At 31.7% G+C, this 25606-nt stretch overlaps 1 protein-coding gene across 1 annotated transcript in view; it reads left to right on the forward strand.

The window, feature by feature from the left end:
• LOC115875990 (LIM/homeobox protein Lhx5) overlaps positions 1 to 25606 on the forward strand; it is a 179380-nt gene that overhangs the window by 10679 nt on the left and 143095 nt on the right. Inside the window, exon 2 of the mRNA XM_030891634.1 lies at positions 23816 to 24011. Within this exon, the coding sequence (XP_030747494.1) occupies positions 23839 to 24011 (173 nt within the window). The 5' untranslated portion in view covers positions 23816 to 23838. The remainder of the gene's footprint in view (positions 1 to 23815; positions 24012 to 25606) is intronic.

The following is a 25606-nucleotide window of genomic DNA, read 5'->3' on the forward strand; positions in this document are numbered from 1 at the left end:
AGATGGGTAGATCGGGTATTTTAAAAGAATCGAATCCGGAGATACATCAAGCTTCCTTCCCCCATGGAACTACATTCGAACCTATAATTTTAATTTAACTAGAGTTTGTTTTGCATGATGTAATCGGCGTTGAAAAGTTTTGTAGTCTGTTAAGGAAATTTGATGTTTGCGTTTTGCCAAATCCTTACCACCAGAAGACAAAACGTTACAAACTTTATATACTGCTTCTACTAATACTACTGCTACTGACATTACTCGCAGACGGGTATTTGACACGTATCAGATTGTTAGGCAAGGAATTTTCTTTTATGGGCTTTTCTGATAACTGAGAAACCCGATACGTGATGTTATCTCTCTTCCGCACTCCGGACATTCAAAAATCTCATTGCTTTGTTGCCTCTTTACTTTTTGGTCCTCTTGGTTGGTTCGCTGTGTTCTTTTTGGTTCGCTTTTAACTATGAGTTTACAATTCTTCTCCATTGCGTTCTATTGAGTGCTGCTTCTTCCCACTGATTCTGCATGCTAATCTCATAATATACTAAGGATCGCTATTCGGCGACTTTGTCATGACGCGAAGGTCATACGAAGCATCAGATCAAAGAAGTAATCGTTGACAGGAGACAGGAGTTATACCTTATTTTGGTTATTTTATACGGTTATGGCACAGGTTATGATGGTTGAGAATTGTTTTTTAGTTCGTTTAATTTAATAATTACTAAAACCAGCAGTTCCAAAAATACATTTAAAAACAAAAGATAAAAATCCAAAATATTTATTATCTATTAACATGGATTTGAACGATACTAGGTACACTAAACTGATTCGAATAACGCTAACATTTAGCTATAAAGCAGTTTCGCTATCTGAATTTCTATGAAAATGTGACATGTGGTTTTTCCAATGTAGTCTTCAAATAGTCTAAAAATTAGTAGGAATGACATATTATGCAGTAAAGAAACTATTGTTGAATCATTGGTAGGTCTTTTGTGGGCATTTCACAAATAAAATCAATTGTGTCATCAAAAATGGAAAATGCAAAACAGATGGTAAGCTTTATAAATACCTATACAAATAACCACACTTACGTCTATTTATGTCCTACAATCCAACCATATTTTAACCAATATTTTAATATCCTAGCCCAAGTCAATAATCAAAAATGCACTTTTTAGATCAAGAATAGTAATGGGTATACCCAGTTTTCATTTCAAGGATTTCAATAAATCTTTAATATCCAGAATTAAAAAAAACACGATTCTTGATTTGAAGTTAGGTCATTCATAACCAACATGACGTTAGCCACGGGCCACGGGTCATTCTGTCACCGAACTACTAGAACTAGTTAGTAAGGGGCTTTCTTTTTATCGATAACATATTTTTCTAACAGAGAAAAATGCAATTACGCGTGGACTACTCTCATTTTTCCTTTGTATGGCAAAATAAGCTGTAACATCTCTGGGACTAAGCGTATATTGCTTTCTTTGATGGTGCCTCGAATAACGCTAACATTTGCCTATAAAGTTGTGTCGCTATATTAATTTCTATAAAATAAAAATTAAAAAAAAATATAAAATTATAAAGCTAGAATAGTATACGGTTATACAGGGTGAGTTTCCTACGATGTTCTCTATGGGTATTTCGGAAACTACTGGAGATAGAGAGTCGGTTAAATGGGAAAAGAATTGCAGTTTTGTGGGGTCATAAATATTCGCCTTTCAGATTTTTGAAAAAGTTCATGGCTCACTAGATATTTCGAAAAAAAAACAAATTTCGGCTATTTTAAAAATTATCTCTAATTCCATTATACGCTATTTTAGACAAAAAGTTTTCAGATAAAAGTTGTAGATAATCACATCCTTAATGAGACCGTGTCCTCCGTTTTTTTCTAAAGCCTGTCATTTTTGATATATGACACAAACATATGTTTTTTTAAATGGAAACAATAGTTGGCCATGACTTCATAAAAAGCGCCATTTTTTAAGCTTTTTAGCGATATAATCTATAATATGTTTTCTTCGAAAAATTACTTTATTACTTCGAGTTATAGCCAATTCTTATCATTTTTAAACAATTTCACTTAGTTAGCCATGGAAACTAGTTTAATCGTCTTTGCTCTCATAAATGTGACTGTCACATCCAATCTTTGTAAATTAAAATAAACAAAAATTGTAAATATGAATTTTTCAAATGAAGAAAAGCGTGTAGGATTATTGGTTCAACCTTTCTTGACCATACATTTTCGAGGATACGTTGACCGGTGAATGTTACTTTTTTTAGAGAACGGTTTTCAAGACATGTTAGAAAAGTTAAATTTAGTTATAGCCAATTCTTATCTTTCTTGACTAATTTCACTTAGATTGCATGGTATTCTAATTCTGTTATGATTTATAAGTTATGAAAAGTTAGAATATATTACTAAACGGTTCTTTACAATTTACATTACACAAACTAAAACTTAAAAAAATAATATCACTACATGCACTTTAAGTTATTTTAGAAAATGTTCAAAAAATCCGCCATTGTTTTGAGTTGCATCTTTTTAAAACTGAATTACTACTTATTCTCACAAAAGGACCGGTCGACTTAATTAAACTTTTCTCGTACCGCCACTTCGAGTGCCTCTCTTAATTCATAAGTTCTTTTATAAACACTTATTGTTAACTATACCGCATAAAACATTCTAAAATGGATAGGTCAGGTGATCGAGGAGGCCCATGCAATTAGTCCACCTCTTCCTATCCCTGCGTTTGTATAATTATGATATAAATAATTTTTAAAATTTCTTTCATTATGAAGGGTGGGGGGTGGTGTGTCATACTGAAAGTCATGTTGGAACCACTCTATTGATGCGCGAGTATATACATGCTTTTCTTCATTTGAAAAATTCATATTTACAATTTTTGTTTATTATAATTTACAAAGTTTGGATGTGACAGCTTAACATTTCTGAGAGCAACGGCGATTGAACTTGTTTCCATGGCTAACTAAGTGAAATTGTTTAAAAATGATAAGAATTGGCTATAACTCAGTAATTTTTAGAAGAAAAGATATTATAGCTTCTATCTCTAAAAAGCTTAAAAAATGGCGCTTTTTATGAAGTCATGGCCAACTATGGTTTCGATTTAAAAAAACATATGTTTGTGTCATATATCACAAATGACAGGCTTTAGAAAAAAACGGAGGACACGGTCTCATTAAGGATGTGATTATCTACAACTTTTATCTGAAAACTTTTTGTCTAAAATAGCTTATAATGGAATTAGAGCTAATTTTTAAAATAGGCGAAATTTGTTTTTTTCGAAATATCTAGTAAGCCATGAACTTTTTCAAAAATCTGAAAGGCGAATATTTATGACCCTACAAAACTGCAATTCTTTCTCCATTTAACCGACTCTCTATCTCCAGTACTTTCCGAGATACCCATAGAGAACATCGTAGGAAACTCACCCTGTATATATTAACTCTAATTTTTTTGAAGTTTATAAAAAGCATTCATAAAAAATATATACCCTTCTTCAATTTAAAAAGCTGTTAGTAAGAAGTTTCACTTCAAATAGCGCACATAGTGCATACAGTGTTTTTTTTTAATATAAAGTTTCAACTCATATTGTATTCTGCAATTATTCAGTTAATTACAAAATATTTCAACTAAGTTACATACTGTTGTCTATATTTTATTTTCCCTATTTTTGCACATATAAATCGAGAATAATTAATACATTTTATCAACAAAAATCATAAAACAATGAATAATAGATACGGGGCCGTAATGCAATCAAATATTTTGTGCCTGTTAAATTGCGGCTAGTGTGTCAATCTACGACTGTGAAAAAAGCTGTTCATTATAATCTACTATTAAAGTATAATTATATATCTGCACTAATCGGAAATTATAGCAATGGGTATTATTTCAAGTTATTATGTCGTGTAATATTTACATTTGCCATTTGTGATATAGAATGTAAAATTGCTTGAATGGTGGACAGTAACACCTGCAATTTTTTTCTTTTTGTTATGTAGGTATAGTAAAGTAAAATAATACAATCATTTTTTGAATAAATGTAGAATTGAATGCTTGAAACTGCCATATTGGTTGATGACTGGTAGTACACATTGGTCGAATGTTTTCTTCTTTAGATAATGTGGCATTCTAGATTTCAATATGATTGAATTTCATCTATAAGTACGCCATGGTAACTTACTTCTTCTGTTGATTTCTGGTAGTAGATATCTCGAGCTGAGTATTAGTTGTTCCAAATATATATATTCTTCTACTATTTTCTGGCGTTATTTGAAAATGCATAGCAATACAAATTTACATTTCCATTGCTAGATTTCATGCTCTACAAGTGAATGTTATTAGATTAACTTTTAGAAGAACTATACTACTACTTTTATAGAACTTAACGGACCTGTTTTTTTTATTTCACTTTTAAAATGCTTATGGACCTCACAAATGACAATAATGTAGCATACTTGCCCAACAAATGTATAGCAAAGAATATTGCTATAAGAGGCAATGTATTGGTGAGAGATGGGTCTATTTATTACTTTTATTATGTCTGTGTAAAAAAGTGGCAACATTTTTTGAGTAAATGCATGTGTAATATCATTATATTAGTGAGGTATATATAAGATTTTAAGAAAGCAATTAAAAAGTGGAAAAAAAAACAAAGTTGATGATGGCTGCTACGTAACGATAAAATAATAATATCAACTTTTTGATCAAGCAGTGTGAGTGTGAAATTTGTATTTTTTCAAAGGAAAATAAAATGGGAGGGTCAGAAAAAATAATATATACATCGGTATAATTCGGTTTCCCAAATGTTTTCGCAAGTAATCTGATTTTTTTAAAATATCGAAATAGGACGTTATAGGGTTTAGCAAGGGGTAACTTTATTCTAATCATAGATAAAAGAAAATAATCTTCTATTAAGATAGATATGAAACTACGTTTAACCCAGCGCCTTCGCCTTTTCTGCTGTAAATATTTTTTATGTTTATATTTGATTTCAAAGGATTTAGTTTTAAAGTTACACTGACATATTAGTATATCAGAGTAACTTTAATAAAACATAAGAATATATATATATATATATATATATATATATATATATATATATATATATATATATATATATATATATATATATATATATATATATATATATATATATATATATATATATATATATATGTTACAGTTTATTAAATATAAATTTTGACTACAAGGTAGAAAGTAAATCACAATATTTGATAAAACTTATAAGTATACCATTTTTACAGTTAATAAATAGTAAAACTATTTCTGACTATGATATTTAAAATTTAGATAGATAGAATATCTAATTTAATACCGGTAATTAACATACCGGTATTTGCAGACGCAGGCCCAAATTCAATAAAAATCAAAATTTTTCCTGCGATAATCAGGCTTTTTTCACAGAAAAGGTATTTTTTAATTTATCAACAATCATTGTCAAGTTGACAATATACAGGGTGTTTTCTAATTAGTCTAAAAATTGTGGTGTGATTCCTCATGTGTTCTTAAAACAATTTTTATATAACCATTGAGTCTAAAGTAGGTACTTCCTTTCTGATCTACAGTGTGTTAAAAATTAAAAAAAAATCGATATTTTGCTTAACATAAATGGTACACTACTGCTTTTTTAAAGAAAATATATTTTTTTCTGACTGGCCATCCTTTTGGATCCTTCTGGCCTGGAGTTTTTCTTGTTCATCAAACGGTTGCCGTGAAAAGAATAAATATACTTATTAAAAGCCCGCTTTAAGCCGTTTTCTAACGATTTTTTATTTTTTAGATTAATTAGGAAACACCCCGTATATGCATATCACAGGCAACCAAATAAACTAGTAACCTCTAAAAATTATTTTTCCTACCACTAGCGACATGACCGTGTTTTTAGTGAATACTAAATTATTTTATCAAAATTTCACCATATAAGTTTCCAGGCAGTGATTCTAATTTAATCTTTCTGTCAATTCTGGTTTGCGAGATCTCTGTAGTGTGCATTCTTGTATACCCTGTATACCTACATAAATATGGAAAAATCGATAGAAGCTATTACTATTACACATTTAAATTTCTAATAAATCAAAATTCGTCTCTAACTTATGGCGTACTTTTTTTTCTCTTATTGTCTTTTAACATCCTGTGTAAAAAACAGCAGGCCGATACCTACCTTATTCAAATATAAATATTAAATATCATTAAGTCATTCTTTACGGAGCAAAATGTCTATTGGAATTTTTTTACGTATTTTTTGGCCTTTGATGTTGGCCAACGTTTGAAATCAGAGAATTACCCGAATCGCAATGCACACTAAAATCCAAATTCATTGCAAATTTAAAGTGGAACTGTATTCTGCTGGTTTTTGAACCGGGTTGGGAATGCTGGCCCACTTCCTGCACGAGTGCCCTGTTCCATTTTCACGTTCGGTTTTCGGGATTGAAAACCAGGATGTTGTGACCAGCCCCACGTTGGGCGCCAATATGTAACGTAAGGTTCGGAAGGTTGACCAATCACATAAAAGACTGCAGGAAATATTTTTTATTCTACCACATTGATGGTTGTAATATAGCTTAACAAAAGTCCTAACACCAGGTATCTATGCCCCAAAATCTTAATAATTTGATATATTATTTGGTAGTTTGTAACCACAGGCTGTTTGAACTTGCCGTATAAATAAAATGGCGAACTACGAGTGCCATATATACAAGGTGTCCCAGAAATAAGTGCAAATATTTTAAGAGATGATAGATCTCGATAAAAGGAACATATTTTCTCTTTATCGTTTTTCAAATAAGTCCAAAATAACGGAGTTATTTTACTGAAAATTTCAAAAAAAAATTATTTTTTGCTAAAATTTTGGGAACCACTGGATCTTTTCTGGATTTTCTTTCTTGTAAATTTAATCTAATACATATGTTGCCATATTATCAAGAAAGTATGTTTCTTAACTAAAAACTAAAAAAAAATCCAAAAAATGTTTCAAAAATTTCGAATTTTCAATTTTTTTTTGCGAAAAAAACCTCATATGCATGTTTCTGGGGTTGAACTATACTACCAGTTAAAATATCTGCACTTATTTTTGGGCCACCCTGTATATAAGAAAATTAAAAAATAGAATACAGAAACCTGATTTATTAATAGAAATATGTTTCACAAATATTATTATTTATGCTACAATATGACCAGTTCGGTCCTGATGCTAATATTGCTAGTGAAACACACGTTTAGATTTCAAAGTAAAATGATGTGCTGTATTGTAGTATTGCGGTAAATTATTATAGCATGTGGTTTTTATTATATTCAATTTTTAAAAATTGTAAATCCGAAAAACAGAAGAAAATCAAAACAGTGCAGACTACACTTTGATTTTTCTCACTTCCAGTACGTAATATTACTTATCAAAACCCACATTTTTTCAACGAAAGCAAAAAAAATAAAACCCGAAAGTTACTCCAACCATTAATTTTTCAAGTTGACTAAGCTCAGGTACAAAGGTATGGCAAATCGAACGGTTAAAAAAGTTTTACGCTATTGACATAAATTATCATTATCATTGCCACGAACCACATCGTCGAGAAGAAAAAAAATCACAGATTATGTTTGTCATTGGTTTTGTGTCTGTTGTATAAATGAATCATTTACTCGGTTTTCGGTCGGAATCAGTCTTCCGAAGAAAAATCGTAATAGTGCACAGTTCCTTTTGTCCTTTTTTTAATCTCACTTTTCATGGTGCACTTTTATCCCTTTTTCGTTAAAACCGCATTGTTTTGTTGTTGTAGAATTCAATATTTTTTAAGCGAAAACCTTTGAATAATTTTGCATTTTGCCAAGCATGATGATTCTGGGGAATCGCATAGTATGATGGTAGGTTTTATCAGCAAAAAATGTATCTCCTTGTTATTTAATTTATCTCGTTATAATAGATGTTCTAGTCAGTTAACATATTTCTGATCTTTGACATATATTCATGTTTGTGATCTGATCTACCAAAAAGTCCAACATCTAGAAAAAAAGTTCGAGAAAAAGTCCAACGCTACAAATACTTGTAAAAAATGTCTATACCTATGTGGCGGATTCATCTCTCCAAAAAATCCTATAGGGGTATTTCGCAACTGCAAGAAAATCTACAAAATAAAATAGTTATTTCTTGTAAACACTTCTGCGTTAATCCAAACGGAAACTACTTGTCAGAAGTTAGGTTTACAGATATACAAATTTGCCTAACGAACTAAAAAAATGCTTAACGTTTCGGAAATCTCTTTCCGTCGTCGGAAGCAAAAAAATACGAAGAATAAAGAAAAAAAACTATTTAAAGTATTTAAATTCAACTATTCGCAAACAATTTAGTTTTTTTAAAACAGATACGTCTATAAAAACTGTTGACATTCTGTTAAAATGACATTATATCAAGTTAAACTTCAAAATTAACAATTACTACCTGATAACAATTACTTAATAAGGTAAAACCAAAAAACCCCAAACTTTCTGTGTGATTATTTTTAATTTTTACTTATGTTATGTTTATTTATGTCATGTTCTTTAAAATCAAAGAAGCGATTGCCATACATTACTAACATCTACAGATGCATGAGCAATACATTTATTTCTATTAGATTGTATTAAAAAAGCCTCTTTTATTTTTATTTTAGAGGCTATCGCTTCTTTCATTATAATTTTGGCGTAATTAAAATGTATGCCGTGACCTGTGTCCCATGAATGCTGACAAATCTTAGATTTGTGAAAATCTCCCTTTTTTAAATAATATTTATGTTTTTTAATTCGAACATTAAGGGTCTAGATGTTTCACCAATGTAAAATTTATCGCATTCGTATGGTATTTTATATATTACATTTTTTCTTTGTTATTCTGGAGGTATTTATTGGTTTAGTATGTGATAAAATGCATCTAAGTGTATTTTGTGTTTTGAAAGATTGAAAGATGTTCGTATGTTATATTGTTTTCCTTTATCTTTCCTATTGCAGTGGCGAAATACCCATATCGGTTTTTTTGGAGATACAAATACTTGGGCAGAATAATAAATGAAACTGCCGAACAATTGCACGAAATAAAGTCCAGGATTGAAATAGCAAGAAATTCTTTTTTAAAATTAAAGAAATTTCGTTGCAGTAGAGATAAAACCTTAGATTTAAGAATAAGAATGTTCCGATGCTACCTCGTGTTTTCAACCTTATTGTATGATGCCGAAGCGTAGACACTTAAAACAGTCGAAATTAACAAACTGCATGGTGGCTTTCGAAAGGTGGTGTTATCGTCGCATGTTACGGATTTCTTGGGTCGATAGAGACAAATATCGCCATAAGTTTCGCCGTATGAACAAAAAAGAAGAAATACATAAAACCCTTAAGAGGAAAAAATTAAAATATTTTGCACAGTTATACGAGGTCCTAAATACCAATTACTCCAGAATATTATGGAAGGAAAAATCCAAGGAGGACGTAGTCGGGGTAGAAGATGGACATCCTGGCTGAAGAACCTCAGAATGAACCTGGAATGACATATGGATTATTTGGAGCAGTCACAAATAAAATAAAAATAGCCATGATGACAGCCAACCTCCGTTAGGAGAAGGTCTGATTTATCCACTGGACATATTTTATATTAGAAAAGGGGCGAACACTCAAATAACTGTACCAGAACTGTTCTGCTTCACAAGCCGAAACAAATTTAAAGCGGAACTCAAGAACTTTTGTACGACTGATATCTCAGATGGAGACCTAACTTCTGTAAAACCGTCTCAGATACTGGCTTTTGTCAAAGCCCTGATTCTGTATGATATATTATAACTCAAGAAAGAGGGACACAATAGATCTATAAGGTCGCGGTGGTTTGAACTGCGACGAAGGTCAAAGGTTTGAACCTCAGTTGTATTACCCAACAATAACCTATGGCATTTTTTAATTCTCTAAATTTGTGTAAAATCGCTTATTTCTGGGGCTTACTCAACCGGGTCTCACAATGCAAATTCACCTCAAATATCCATTTAGTTGGTCATCGGCAAGCACTCTCTTATTGTACTTGAAAATAACAAAACAAACATTTACTGATCTGGATAAAATTAATAGTTAAATAGTAAGACTCACCCGGGGGTACTCCGCCCCCTAGCCACTGATATATTCTATTCAATATATCCCATTCCATATTTTCCATCTAATTCAAATATAATTCTATCTTCTATATACTGGTTAATAATCTTCAACAACTAGCTAGTGTCACCTGAAATAGTATAGGGGCTTCCCCCGGACGCAACTCTGCCGCTAAACAGATTCGCATCCCAATCGAATAAGCTAATTGGGGTACCTCACTAGTCTCTCTACCCCAACGCCGCATCGTGTCAATCGAGAAGACAAGGGAGACATCAAACTCTCAAGACCAACCTCGAAGGAAAGACGTCACCAGAGGTTTTCTTCCGGTCAAACGACCCGTTGCCTTAGTGTACTTGCAACGTTTATAGTCAAAAGACTCTGAACCCCCAAATATCAGCTCTATGACAAAACACAACACAACAGCCGGCTGGCCAGTCTACTACTGAACCGCCGTAGGCAAGCTAAGCCTCCTCTTACATCACAATTTTACCGGATCGTAAATGTTTACATTACTTGCCAATGAATCATACTATTTTCTCTAATCTACTTTAAAATAGAGTGTTTTAGCATTACTAGATAAATAAATAGAGAGTTTCCGAAGGAATGCATATTGTTTATTAGAATTGTGAATAAATAAAAGCATTATTATGACGAACTTATTTTCCAAGTTTTACATTTGAATACTATTAATAATAAATGCAAATTATTTTCATCAACATCAGTAGGTAATATATTTCAAATAAACGAAAATTGAAAATAAAAAATACAGTTCAATATATCATTCCCGACATTGCCCGGAGCCATAACGCCGAGCCATTTTTCAATTCCGTGACACTTCGCTAAGCAACTATCGAAATAAAAAACATATATACAAACGCCACTCATTATAATATGTAATTCGATATTCCCATAAATAATGGAAGAAATGTAAATGCGCACAATTACAAACCGTTAAAACAAAAGGCACGTCATATCTTGACAGGCAGCGCCCGAGCCCACGGCTAAGAATCTTCTCTCAGACGACTTGACGTCTCTGAAAGATGTTAGCTCGAGAGCATTCGAAAGGATTTTGAGTCTGCCTACACACGTCGGACAGGACCGGATAACCATTTTTTCTCTCTCATTCATATTTTTTAATTTAGTTTGCAAAATACTTCTTCATCTTCTTCTTGTGCCTTCTGCTTAGCCGCACGTTGGCGATTGTCTGTACTCTTCATAAAACGTGTAGAGTGCCGTTTTCGGCTCTTCGAAATATGGTGGTTGCGTCGCTGATGTTACACCAATCGCGTATGTTTCTTAGCCAGGAATGTTGTTTTCTTCCTGGGCCTCGCCGTCCCTCTATTTTGCAAAATACTATTTAGATTAAAACCTTCGGCATTATCACCAGAAAACTATAGAAAAAAAGATATGACCAAAACACATTAAACAAGAGATCGACCCATTTAAATCTGTAATTCTAATGAAGAATGTGTGACACACGGCCTTGAACGACGGCCGTGACTGACGAGCTAGCGATTAGAAAAGTAGTAACGGCGGTGTTGCCACAGCCACTCCATTCGGGGTAGATCTACCCCTTTATAAAACAATTTAACCCCGCTATCTCGTGATATGCTACCCCGATAAAAAATAAGCTTGTTGCTTATTCTTCTCTATTATGTGACCACTTTTTCAAGTAAAGTCCCATAAGAGATATTTCTCCTCATCTTACTTACTCAATACTTTGGAATAACTTTTCAATACCTTTTTCCAAAAGTTTACATTTAAATATACTATATAATATGTATATTCCTGTAGCGGAGCTGGTTGGTAATAAACAGACCTGAAATGTATAATTCAATAACAATAATTTAATATATAAACATAGAGGCTTGACCTTTGTTTATTGGTTAGAATGATGAAAATTCTATTAATAGCACTAATCTAACATCAATTTGCATATCTAAATATGTTTTGTAAATATTTTTATAACTGGATTTAATTATTCCTATTATAGCATGGTATATCACTACAAATAATTTTTACTATTAATAAATTACCTACTTAAAATGTACTCTATATTAATTTCTTATCGATTTTTATGAAATTCAATACATTGTTTAAATTTTTAATGACCAGATCTGTTTAACATTAACCTGTCAAGTATACCTAATTAAAGAAATATTTACTTTAATATCCATAAAATCAAAAAGTAGGTATCTACGTATATATTCTATTCAACTACAGCCACACTAAGGTATTTCTGTATCTATCACAATTGTACTATATGTATAGTCTATCCATTGAGAGCATAAATGACAGTGAGAGTTGTTGTCTATCATTTTAATTCACGGATAAATTATCAATCATTATGAGTCATTTAAATTTTTTGAATGTCGTCTGTAAAAGTCTGTCTTTTCTCGTTGGACAGAATATATTATGTTCATTATATTATGTATACAGGTATGTTCATTATATTATGTATACAGGGTGTTTCAAAACAAATGCGAAAAACTTCAGGGGGTGATTCCTTGTTCAAAATAAAGGGTAGTTTGCTTCATAAACGTTGGGTCAAAAGTCAACCATTATGGAGATATCGCGGTACAAAGATGGCGGAAAAATAATGTTTTTATTTTTTATCTTGAAAACGAAAAGAGATAGACTAATGAAATTTTATGGAAGCATCACTGTTATGAAAACACACTTTCTGGTAATTTTTTCGCTTTTTTAAAATGAGTGGAAGGGGTTGAAATAAACTACCCTTATCATTCTTGTTAACGAAATTTAAAGAAAAATCTTATCAAACACATGCAAAAAAATAATTTGGATAGTTTAGTTTGTTTAGAAACTTTTTTATGTGTTGTTTTTTTTAATAAAACTCACCGATTTGAAATTAAAAAATAAAATGTAAAGCATTACATGTCAGGACAAAAAACATTTTTAGATAAAGAATCTAGTGATAATAACGATAATAATAATCTAGATAATAACGTATTGCAGTAGAGTAATGTCAAATAAAATAATATTAGAAACATCTAAAAGTGACAGCGGCCGACTGGATTTTTTCCTAAAAAAATTACAGCAGCCCACTTGATTCTTTATCTAAAAATATTATTTGCCCTGACATGTAACGCTTTACATTTTATTTTTTAATTTCAAATCGGTGAGTTTTATCAAAAAAACACAAAAGATAAAAAAGTTTCTAAACAAACTAAACTATCCCAATTAATTTTTGTGCATGTGTTTGATAAGATTTTTCTTTATATTTCGTTAACAAGAATGATAGGGGTAGTTTATTTCAACCCCTTCCACTCATTTTAAAAAAGTGAGAAAATTACCAGAAAGTGTGTTTTCATAACAGTAATGCTTCCATAAAATTTCATTAGTCTATCGCTTTTCGTTTTCAAAATAAAAAATAAAAACTTTATTTTTTCGCCATCTTTGTATCGCGATATCTCCCTAATATTGAACAAGGAATCGCCCCATGAAGTTTTTCGCATTTGTTTTGAAACACCCTGTATAGTGAGCAATTATTTCTATCCATAAATCTACTTCTATTTGTCCATCTCCATATATCTTAAAATATCTATAAATACATTTCAACGTCTCCATTAAGAATCTATTACGCTGTAATGTTCGGGTCGCTCTAAGGGGTCGGGAAAAGCGGGTGTGTGGCCGAAGGAAATATATATTATATTTCAGAAATCTGTCTAAGGCTTAGCCCGATCCTGTCGTGTTAAGCCATAACCAAAATTCCAAACATACGTGCTTTGATTAAGGTTTGCAGAGCTTCAGCATTTGCCATAAGTAGCGAGTAATTTGTTACAAAGCCATATAAATTTTATATCACTGTAATAACAAAACTTCATTCTATTTCCGTATTGTAACGGAATTTTAAATTATGTCTTTATTTTCGAGAAAATTTAGTCCAAACATAAGGAATATTTTGTTGATGTTTGACCATCAAAATCTTAAAAATAAAGAAGTTGTCTAAAAATGTGCTACAATACGGATATAGTATAATCCTTTATCTTTAATTTTCTTCTTCATTTGTGTAAAAATACCTAGCCAGTTTTACATAAAACGTTAAATGCTGAACGCTTATTTTACTACTTTTTCGGACTAGTGAAATGGACTCTTAAAGAAACCAATTTTATATAGGTACCTACATGATTCCAGCGATAAATTCCAATGATAAATTATGAAATAAATACCTTCCTATACTGACAATGGATTCAATTTTGAAATTTTACACAACCTTTCAGTCGTATGTATCACTGACTATTATTAAGTGATAAAAATCCGTCCCTGGTCTATATCGTTTAGTTCTAACCTGAATACATAAGTTAATGGGTCGTAATCCTTTTATTCTTTTGTAAGGTATACATGGCTTATTTAAATAAAATGTCAACTTGTTCCATGGTTGTTTACAACTGGCTACGTTTTAATCCTATTTACATAAACACAAGACGCACATCGGTGAAACTATTATACACACATGGCCAAAATTATTGCATATATATCGTTTAAAAATATACGGAAAGGAATTTAAAGAATCTTTTTTATACAAAGCTTTGATAATATGTAATAAACATTTTTTTGTTAAAATGGATATGGTAAACAATGTTTATCGTTCAGACCCAATATTATTACAAATTCTTGCACATTTCGATTTGTGGTCTCTTGGGTTTGAGAAGAAATTTGACCATTGTTTTGGCCTCAAAATGCCTAGAAACATTATTTCACAGTTTAATACTGTCTCAACAGGGCTACCGGCAAGTTACAATAGCTGAAATAGGAGTTAACCAAAGCAATGTTTCGCGAATATTAAAAGAATTCAGGATACAAACGAGGCTACAGACCGGCCTGGAACAGGTAGAAAGAGAGTTACTACTGCTGTGCCAGACCGTCAAATATCCCTAATTGCACGACGCAAACCCCTGCTGTCTAGTACTGCTATTAAAAATGAGTTAGCTCGCCTTGAACGAGTAAATGTTTCAAGAAAGACCATAGCAAGAAGACTTCATGACAGATGATTGCATTTAAGGAGGCCTCTACGTGTTCCGAAGCTTAATTTACAGCACAAAATTACGCGAGTACAATGGGCTGAGGAGATGAGAGCAAATGGACCTAATTGGAATTTCGACATGTTTAGTGATGAAACAAGAACAGGCCTAGTGTCAGACTCGCGACGAACTTTGGTCTGGAGAGCATCTGGAAGACGAGCACGCTTGAATGCAGCTCAACTCCGTGTCCCGTTTCAAGGGAGAAGCATTATGGTATGGTATGGGAAATGCATATTTTTTCACTTAGTAATTTTATACAGGTACGGACAAAAAGTTATTACCCTTCAAAACAGTTAAAACAAATATAGGTGGCGCCCCCTGCAAATACGAGTCATATTGACATCAAAATCAAATTTCTCATGCCAAAAAACTACCAGACACCAATTTTAATCCAAATATTGACGCCGCTTCAGAAATTATTAGGAAAAAATCTAAATAAAATTGAAACTTCTACACCCTGTATCTCCGAAACTAAGCATTTTAGGGCATACACTTATACAATCTTTTTTGCTTATTTTTATGTGCGGAATATGCTGCCGAAATTTCCGGAATACAGTGCGGACCACCCTGTATATTACATTACCAGAAATCATGACCAGTGAATTCATAAAAGCTATCCACAAACTTAAAGATGATAAAGCTACCGGCTCAGATGAAATAACTGGCGAAGTTTTAAAAAATATGGATAATGAGGCAATAAGAAAGATCTGTAACATCTGCAACAATATCTGGAGGACATGTAAATGGCCCAAAGAGTGGACAACTTCATTTATCATACCCCTACAAAAGAAAGGTTCAACCAACAAGTGCAACAACTATAGAACACTTTCGCTTCTGTCACATCCCAGCAAACAATGCTAAATATAATAAATGAGCGTTTGAAATATTATATCGACTCCCAAAGACCTAAACAACAAGCAGGATTTGTCAAAGGCAGTGCGATCAACTGTGTCAATGTGCGAATTTAATGTATCGTCATTTGCTTTGTTGGCTATAACAAAGCATTTGACGGTGTCAAATGGATAAAACTCTGGAGGATTTTAAGAGAAATGGGGATACCAGAACATCTTGTAGCGTTGATCGAGAGCTAATCGATATACTAATAACACAGCAATGGTAAAAGTGGATGAACACATGTCTGAACACTTTCAAACATATAAAGGCGTCCGACAGGGGTGTATACTCTTACCCATCCTCTTTAATATATTATATGGGAAATAGATACGGGAATAGAGCTCTAGAAGACTGGGATGGAGGTATCAGTGTAGGAGGAGCTAAAATCAACAACTTCCGATTTGCAGACGACAGAAAAGACTAACTATCAACCGCCAAAAAATGAAGTTATGTTCGTGGACAGAGGAAAAACCCTACAAAAATCTTTCCAACTTAATAGTATCGAAGTGATTCATCATTTTCTTTATCTCGGATCAAACCTAAACGACGAAGGCAATTGTAAAATAGAAATTAGACGCAGAATATAGTTAGCAAAAACCGCCACAACGCGTCTTACCAGAATATGGCAGAGCAAAGTGATAACAACCCACACAAAAAATAATTTGCTGCATACAATTGGCTTCTCAATATTTCTTTATGGAGTGGAATCCTGGACCATCAAATTATCTGAAAGGCGCATGATAGACAGCTTTGAAATGTGGTGCTACAGACGTATGCTGAGAATACATTGGACAGCTAGAAGAACTAATGTGTCAATAATAAATGAGCTTAACATAAGTACACGACTGTCGGCTATCTGTCTGAAACGCATCCTCGAGTACTTTGGACACATTGCTGCCGACAACATGGAAAAAATTATTATAACTGGTGATGTCCAAGGAAAAAGATGTAGAGGTCGGGCCCCAACAAGATGGATCGATCAAGTAAGACAAACAACGGGTCTACCCCTACACTCAGCTATCCATCGAGCTGAAGACAGATTAGCCTGGAAAGATCTTATAAAACAAAAAGTACGTTCATAGAAGTCACGACCCTCAGCTATGAGGAATGATTGCAGAGAGAGATATTACATTACACTCCACTACAAACTAATGATATTTATTCATACTCCATGTTTACTTATTTTTCTGAAGTTTTACCTTGATCCTCCGTTTTATTTGGATCAAATAATTTATTTCCTCAGTGTATATACTCCATCTGTACACGTTAAAGATGGTAACTCGTTATTGAAGATTGTTCAATTCTCACGCGTCGATTATCGAATTTACAGCTACTTAGCATATCAATTGCAAACGTCCAATAAATTTCACATTAGTAGCTGAATTGATTAAAATTACATATTCCGATGATAATTTGTCGTGGTGTTAAGTGCCAGCGCTTCGATTGGACTTGGGAAAGATAATCACGGTGACTATTAGGCTAACCAATCATAGGCGAGAGCGACAAAGTGGATTAAATAAACAGCTCGTAAGATGATCGTTTTCAGAGTGATTGACTGTAAACTGCGTCGCTTTATGAAATAACTGTAATGAAATTAAACACGCCTTATTAAACATAAAGTAGTTATACGCCAGGTGAGAAATTAATTTGAATAGAAGTTGTGTTTTTAACTTTTATACCTCTGTGGTGGGTTCATTACTAACAATTGCCATTAAAACAGGAAATTTTCGATGAATGAAAATACATATTTTAGAACAAACGTTTTTTAAATTAATTGACAAAAAGAAATGAAGACATTTGTTTGTTATTTTGGTTTGATGATATCTGATGTTAGATTTTGTTTTGATTAATCCAATTTCAAAGAAATAGGACACTCGTTTCAGTAGTAAGCCATCTAACTGAAAACACTTAAAATTAGTAAAAAATATATTTTTCATAAGTTAATGAATATATCTAAAGGAATACTTAAAATGCGGATATTATGGTTATGCTGTTGACTAAGAACTAGTATTGCACAAGAGTCTTGAAAAAGTCTTGCAAGAAATTCAAGACAAGACTTTCAAAATTTCTTGTCTTGAATTTCAAGACAAGACTTTAATATGCAAGAAATTTCAAGAGTCTTGCAAGATTTCTTGAATTCAAGATTTCTTGAAAGTTAGAAATGATCCATTTTTTTAAGTGATAGTTAGGTCTTTGCGCAAGTTATGCCGGGTTTATACAACATTTACATAGTCGTAATCACAATCATAGTCATAATCATAAAAGTTAAACTATCCACTTCATATAAACCTGTTGCCATCTACCATGAACTTAGCCTTTAATTATTATGTTACCCAACTTCACTGATATAAAAAATTATGATTATGAAAATGTTCTATAAACGCACATTAAAATTGCGTTGTGATTATGACGATGATTAAGACTGTGATTATTATTAGGACTTATGCAAATGTTGTATAAACCCGGCATTAATATTGACCAGTGTTAATTTTTTTTTCTATCATAGCCAGTGTTTTAGAGTTGGGAATGAAATGAAATAAAGTCGAGGCAACAAACCGTATATCGGTAATTGGTATTATTTAGAAAATTATATTGGTATAATGGTATTATAAAAAAAACTACCGGTAGTTGAAACTAATGGTGGGTTCGTGGAGCACGCTATTTGCGCTATTTGGTACTACTTTTCATGCACGAAATTGCTCCGCGAACAAAAAATAATATCAAAGTATCAAATAGCGCAAATAGTACACTCTAGCATGACCTTTCTGTACACCCTGTGTCCAAACTTTTCCAACCAATCTTCATAGTAAAAAAATCAAATAAATACCATAAAAAATAAAAGTAACAAACGAGTAACCAAAATAGAACATAATAAACTAACAAGAATTAACACCTAGAATTAAAAAAGAACTTAACCTTACTTATTCATATTCAGCTTTTATTTGGTAAAGGCTCCTGTTTCGTCAAACGGGCGAGTTGACGTAGTTCGTTTGCGGTCCGTTAAGATTTTTTTTGACAAAATTAGCATCGTTGTTGTTCATTTTTCCGTATTACATTTTGTATACGATGCTTTCCTTTCTTTTTATGACATAAAATATAGAAATATTATTACCTTTTTGTTAGAATGTAAAATTTTTCAAAACAAGAAATTTTAAGAGTCTTGCAAGACAAGACAAGACTGTGTCATTCAAGAAATCTGCAATACAAGACTTGGAAAATGTCTTGTCTTGAATCTCAAGACAAGAATTCTTGTCTTGTGCAACACTATGTTAAACCAAGTCAGTTTATTTTATTTAGTCTCTCTTTAAGCACATATTCAAAAATTTTGTTATAAATTGTTATATCAATATTAGTCATCTTTATTTTTGTTACAATTATATTGACTTGGCAATTGCAAAGCACCATAATTATAAAAGAATAATCTACTACCTCGATTATACTAAGTAAATGTAAACAGTTCCCTTGTATTTTTTTAATCATAATAGAATATCATTTTATATAGTAACTATCGTGTACCAGCGACTTCGTTCGCGTCGAATTAATCATTTGTAATGGTGATGATAAAGCAAAGCAAGAATTTCCATTAACATACAAACTGGATAAAATTTTCTCACATTTATGTCAGCATAAAAAAAAACAATATGGTGATATTATTATATAACTTGGAACACCCTGTATGATTTTTTAAAAAATTTCAAGATATGTAAAAAACCAAATAAATTATGCTTATTCAAGCGTTTTCCCGAAAGACTAACCGTTTTTTAAATAATAAATATTGTAATATTTGAGGGGCGTTTTCCCCTCTTGGAATTTGAGATTCAAGAAACCCCTCCTTTTCGAACCTCTACACCCCACAGTCAATCCGTTTGCCAAAAATCAGCTTTAAACCTCAAGCAGTTTAAGCAGAATCGTGATTACTCAATGGTCATATTTTATGAAACACCCTGTATAAATTTATAAAAAATCTTAAAATATATAAAACAACAAAATAAAATATACGTGTTTAAGAGTTTTTCCGAAAAACTCACCGGTTTTTAAATAAAAAATATTTTAATATTTGAGGGATAGTTTCACCTAGTAGTGGGAACTATCGAATGAATACTATCGAAACATTCGATAGTTGCAATTCATTCGAATAATTCGATAGTTAGTAAGAAAACATTCGTTGAAAACTATTCGAATAAAAATTATCGAATAGATCCGTCATCTGCCTAGAAATATTGTATTCTAGTAATTCGGCAGCAAAAACCATTCATTTATAAAATTCATTCATTTATGAAATTCATTTATTCGTCAGGATCGATTATAATAAAATATTAACTGAATTTTAGTTGTCGCCCGGCGACGTAGGTTTCTTTCCGAGGGACCCGACAGCGGTCGGTGGCAATGCTATGAAAAAAGCCGGCATCTTTGATTTTTTGCGGAGTCAGATATAGATAAGGACACATTATTTTTTTTATTGAGGTGCTAGTATTTACACAGAAAATAGCACCGGATATTATTGTTTGGCTTTAGTTAGTTAGGGATAGTATGTCTATACATGCTGCATTTTTTTTATTAATATTCTGTTGTTACACTGCAATAATACTTGTTATTTTGGATGTAGGAAAATTATTTTTAATGTTTTTAAGCAAAAACTGGTTTAACAAATAATAATAACAGTAATAATTTGTTATACCTATTAACAACAAAATTTAAAATCATTTAATATAAATATTTTTTTTAAGCAGTAGCAAAATATAAACAACAAATTAGATGTCAAAATTATTTATATTAGATCCTATTTAAAAATAATATAGTCTCTAAATGGCAACGTTGGTTTATTAAATAATAATAATTACAGAACTAATTTGTTATATTAACAACAAATTTTAAAATCATGAAATATAAACATTTATTAATTTTCTAAGCATGCAGTGTAATGGAAGGAAAATATAAATAAAAAATTAGAAATCAAAATTATTTATATTAGGTGCTTTATATTACTATTTAAAAATTATATTTACTTTTACTGGCATTTACTTTAAAAGTAAATGAAATATTTCTCTTCATAAAAACTACATGTAAGAGAATTAGCATAAACACAATACAAACATCGTTAACTTTTTTTTTAAATTGGCAAGTGTAAAACTTTAATTTTAATTTTCTCACCCCATAGTTTGAGTTCGATAACCGCACATTTACTTAACCACATTACTTAAATATGATTATTAAGTTCAACTAATTCATATTATTAAAACATCTAAAATACAAATATGTATTTTTAAAATTAATTGTAAGTTCATCCCATCTCTCTTAAAAATTGCTACTTCTCAAAATTTCCCATTAAAAAATAGACCATATACCATATAAAATTAAATAATTGAAAGATCGGACTACGGAAAACCACACAAATTTTTTTTCATTTATTTTAACTATTTTAATAAACGCAAAAATAGCACAGTATTTATACGGCGAAGTTATAAAAATTTGGAAGAACTAATAATTAGCGATGGGAACTATCGAATGAATTAGACTATCGAATGGTTAATGAATGAATGATTTCAACTATCGAATGGTTTTATTCGAATAAAATCATTCATTCATTTGTAAACTAAAGCATATGTGACAACCTCGCCGTGCGACTAAATGGTTATCGTTGAGCCACGACTATCGAATGCTTTTGATAAATGAAATTTAGTATTCGTTTGATTTTTGTATGCGTCAGTGCATTATTGGTTCTTCCAAATTTTTATAACTTCGCCGTATAAATACTGTGCTATTTTTGCGTTTATTAAAATAGTTAAAATACTAAAATAGTAGTTATTTTTTAATTTTATTTATTGACGATTGTGTGCATGTGCAGGTGGTCAAAATTTTTTCGATAATTTGTGTGGTTTTCCGTAGTCCGATCTTTCAATTATTTAATTTTATATGGTATATGGTCTATTTTTTAATGGGAAATTTTGGGAAGTAGCAATTTTTAAGAGAGATGAGATGAACTTACAATTAATTTAAAAATACATATTTGTATTTTAGATGTTTTAATAATACCTATGAATTAGTTGGAACTTAATAATTATATTTAAGTAATGTGGTTAAATAAATGGTTATCGAACTCAAACTATGGGGTGAGAAAACTAAAATGAAAATTTTACACGTGCCAATTTAAAAAAAAAGTTAACGATGTTTGTATTTTGTTTATGCTAATTCTCTTACATGTAGTTTTTTGCGAAGAAATATTTCATTTATTTTTTAAAGTAAATGCCAGTAAAAGTAAATATAATTTTTAAATAGTAATATAAATAATTTTGATTTCTAATTTTTTATTTATATTTTCCTTCCATTACACCGCTTGCTTAGAAAATTAGTAAATGTTTATATTTCATGATTTTAAAATTTGTTGTTAATATAACAAATTAGTTCTGTAATTATTATTATTTAATAAACCAACGTTGCCAAAAAAATTAGAGACTATATTATTTTTAAATAGGATCTAATATAAATAATTTTGACATCTAATTTGTTGTTTATATTTTGCTACTACTTAAAAAAAATATTTATATTAAATGATTTTAAATTTTGTTGTTAATAGGTATAACAAATTATTACTGTTATTATTATTTATTAAACCAGTCTTTGCTTAAAAACATTCAAAATAATTTTCCTACATCCAAAATAACAAGTATTATTGCAGTGTAACAACAGAATATTAATAAAAAAATTCAGAATATATAGACATACTATCCCTAACTAACTAAAGCCAAACAATAATATTCTTTGCTAATATCAACTAATACAAAAATATGGCAACAGCGCCCTTCATAATGTATTTTCTGTGTAAATACTAGCACCTCAATAAAAAAATAATGTGTCCTTATCTATATATGACTCCGCAAAAATCAAAGATGCCGGCTTCTTTCATAGCATTGCCACCGACCGCTTTCTCGGAAACCTACGTCGCCGGGCGACAACTAAAATTCAGTTAATATTTTATTATAATCGATCCTGACGAATAAATGAATTTCATAAATGAATGAATTTTATAAATGAATGAATTTTACAAATGAATGAATTTTATAAATGAATGAATTTTATAAATGAATGAATTTTATAAATGAATGAATTTTATAAATGAATGAATTTTATAAATGAATGAATTTTATAAATGAATGGTTTTTGCTGCCGAATTACTAGAATACAATATTTCAAGGCAGATGACGGATCTATTCGATAATTTTTATTCGAATAGTTTTCAACGAATGTTTTCTTACTAACTATCGAATTATTCGAATGAATTGCAACTATCGAATGTTTCGATAGTATTCATTCGATAGTTCCCACTACTACTAATAATGCACTGACGCATACAAAAATCAAACGAATACTAAATTTCATTTATCAAAAGCATTCGATAGTCGTGGCTCAACGATAACCATTTAGTCGCACGGCGAGGTTGTCACATATGCTTTAGTATACAAATGAATGAATGATTTTATTCGAATAAAACCATTCGATAGTTGAAATCATTCATTCATTAACCATTCGATAGTCTAATTCATTCGACAGTTCCCATCGCTAGTTTCACCCCCTTAGAATTCGAGTTTCGAAAAATCCCTTCTTAACGAACCTCTACACCAGTAAGTCAATCTGTTTTCCAAAAATCAGCTTTTTACGTCAAGTAGGGCTGTGCTCGACCTGGCGGATATAACTGTAAAAGTAACGAAGAAAAAAATAATTGTAATAATCTTTTCTGTTTTAGGGAGGTGCGAACCGGCCGCAGGAATGCTTATCGCATGCGCCGCTTGCGACAAGCCGATCCTGGACAAATTCCTGCTAAATGTCTTGGAACGAGCGTGGCATGCGGACTGCGTTCGCTGTTTCGACTGCCAGGCCCCGCTCACGGATAAGTGCTTTAGTAGGGAGAGCAAGTTGTTCTGCCGGACGGACTTCTTTAAGTGAGTATTGAACTTCTCATAAAACCAAAGGTTTTTCTGATGAACAGTACCTAATTCGAATGGTATATCCAAATTATACGTTAAAACAAATACTAATTTTGAAAAATTAATAATGATCGAATACAAGTCTAGGAATAGAATGTCTGGGAAATCTGTCTATGAATAGGAAAAATGTCTATTGTTGAAGTGGAACTTCTTTACGCGCGATGGGAGTAAAAATTTAAAGCCGTGTCTCATGTGAGACGCGTCAGGAAAAGTGGTAACGATCGGAGGTTAAGAAGGGAGCGTCGTAACCCTAACAAAAACTTGAAGAGAGATAGGTGAAAAATGGTATAACACAATTTGATAGATAATTAAATTGTGCATTTGATTCACGTAAAATATACATGGTGTTCCATTTAAATTAAACATGTTATTGCCGTTTAAAGCTAGTAATTATTTATTATAAATTTTTGGACGCTCTGTATAAGGTAGTATTTTGTTTATTATTGCAACACAATATCTGGTCAATAAACAAACTTCAGTAAATATTTAGTATTAAAAACTTTGATAAACTTGGAGAAATGAAGCCTTAAAATTTTTACTGCAATTTTATAAAATTGAAAATATTTCAAAAACGGTATGGTTTAAGTGTGATAAACCTTAATCAAATTTACCTTTACTTCACTCATAGAACCTAAAAATAGAATAATATACAGGATGTTCTATTTAAAAAGATATAGCTATATTTTTACTTATTTCTGACACTCTGTATCTTGTAAAAATATTTTTAAATTGTGGCTCTAATAGTCCTTCAACGAACCCAAAATTTACAACTTACAATCTTAAATACATTAAACTTACAATTCTGTATAAATGGGATAATTATTTTAGAACAAGCAAAGTCTTTTGTGAATAATATTTTTTTTTCTCAAAAAGTTAATAATAAAAAATCCTTTTGGAAATATATGCTGTATAAGCCTTCTCATATAATAGAATTTTGAAATTTTGAACAATTCTAAGTATATTTAAAGTCGATCTGAATTTTCGTATTCCTCGAGCGGCCAACCTAACCCAAACCAAACAATAGTCGAGGCGTTTACCGGGGTTCTAAAAACCGCCTCGACGGCGAACGTGTTTCCAACTTAACGAGCCGTTTTCCGTCGTAAAAAATCCGTTCGCTCTCGACTCGTAAAAACCGTAATCGGATCGGCGAGACGAAACGCTGACCGCGGCCCTTGCCATGACCAATCGCTTATTTCGATGGTTCGCGCTCCTCCAGCCGTGTCCCACTTTGGTCGCGATCGTTCCGTCCACCTCGGAAATGCCTCCAAGGGATCGTTCACACGCTTAAGATGCCACCGAACGATCGCAATCGCTGTCCGAAAATCCCGATTTTAACTTCTTTTGGCTATGCATATGGTGGTCCAATAATAGAGGATGTCGGTATCGGCTCTAAGTGTACGTCCATAGTGCACCGGCTGCCTGCTTTCCGGTGGCCCGCTTATCTCGCAGCAGGTCTTATATTTTTGTGAATCTGCGCCATTGAAGCAGATAGTTGCCATTAACTACCGCTTTCAGGAAGCGGGAATGCCATTTTGCATTATGAAGCGATC

This window comes from Sitophilus oryzae, unplaced genomic scaffold (genome assembly GCF_002938485.1).
Source record: "Sitophilus oryzae breed Bouriz unplaced genomic scaffold, Soryzae_2.0 scaffold_1396_pilon_pilon, whole genome shotgun sequence".
In the NCBI taxonomy this organism is placed as follows: domain Eukaryota; kingdom Metazoa; phylum Arthropoda; class Insecta; order Coleoptera; family Curculionidae; genus Sitophilus; species Sitophilus oryzae.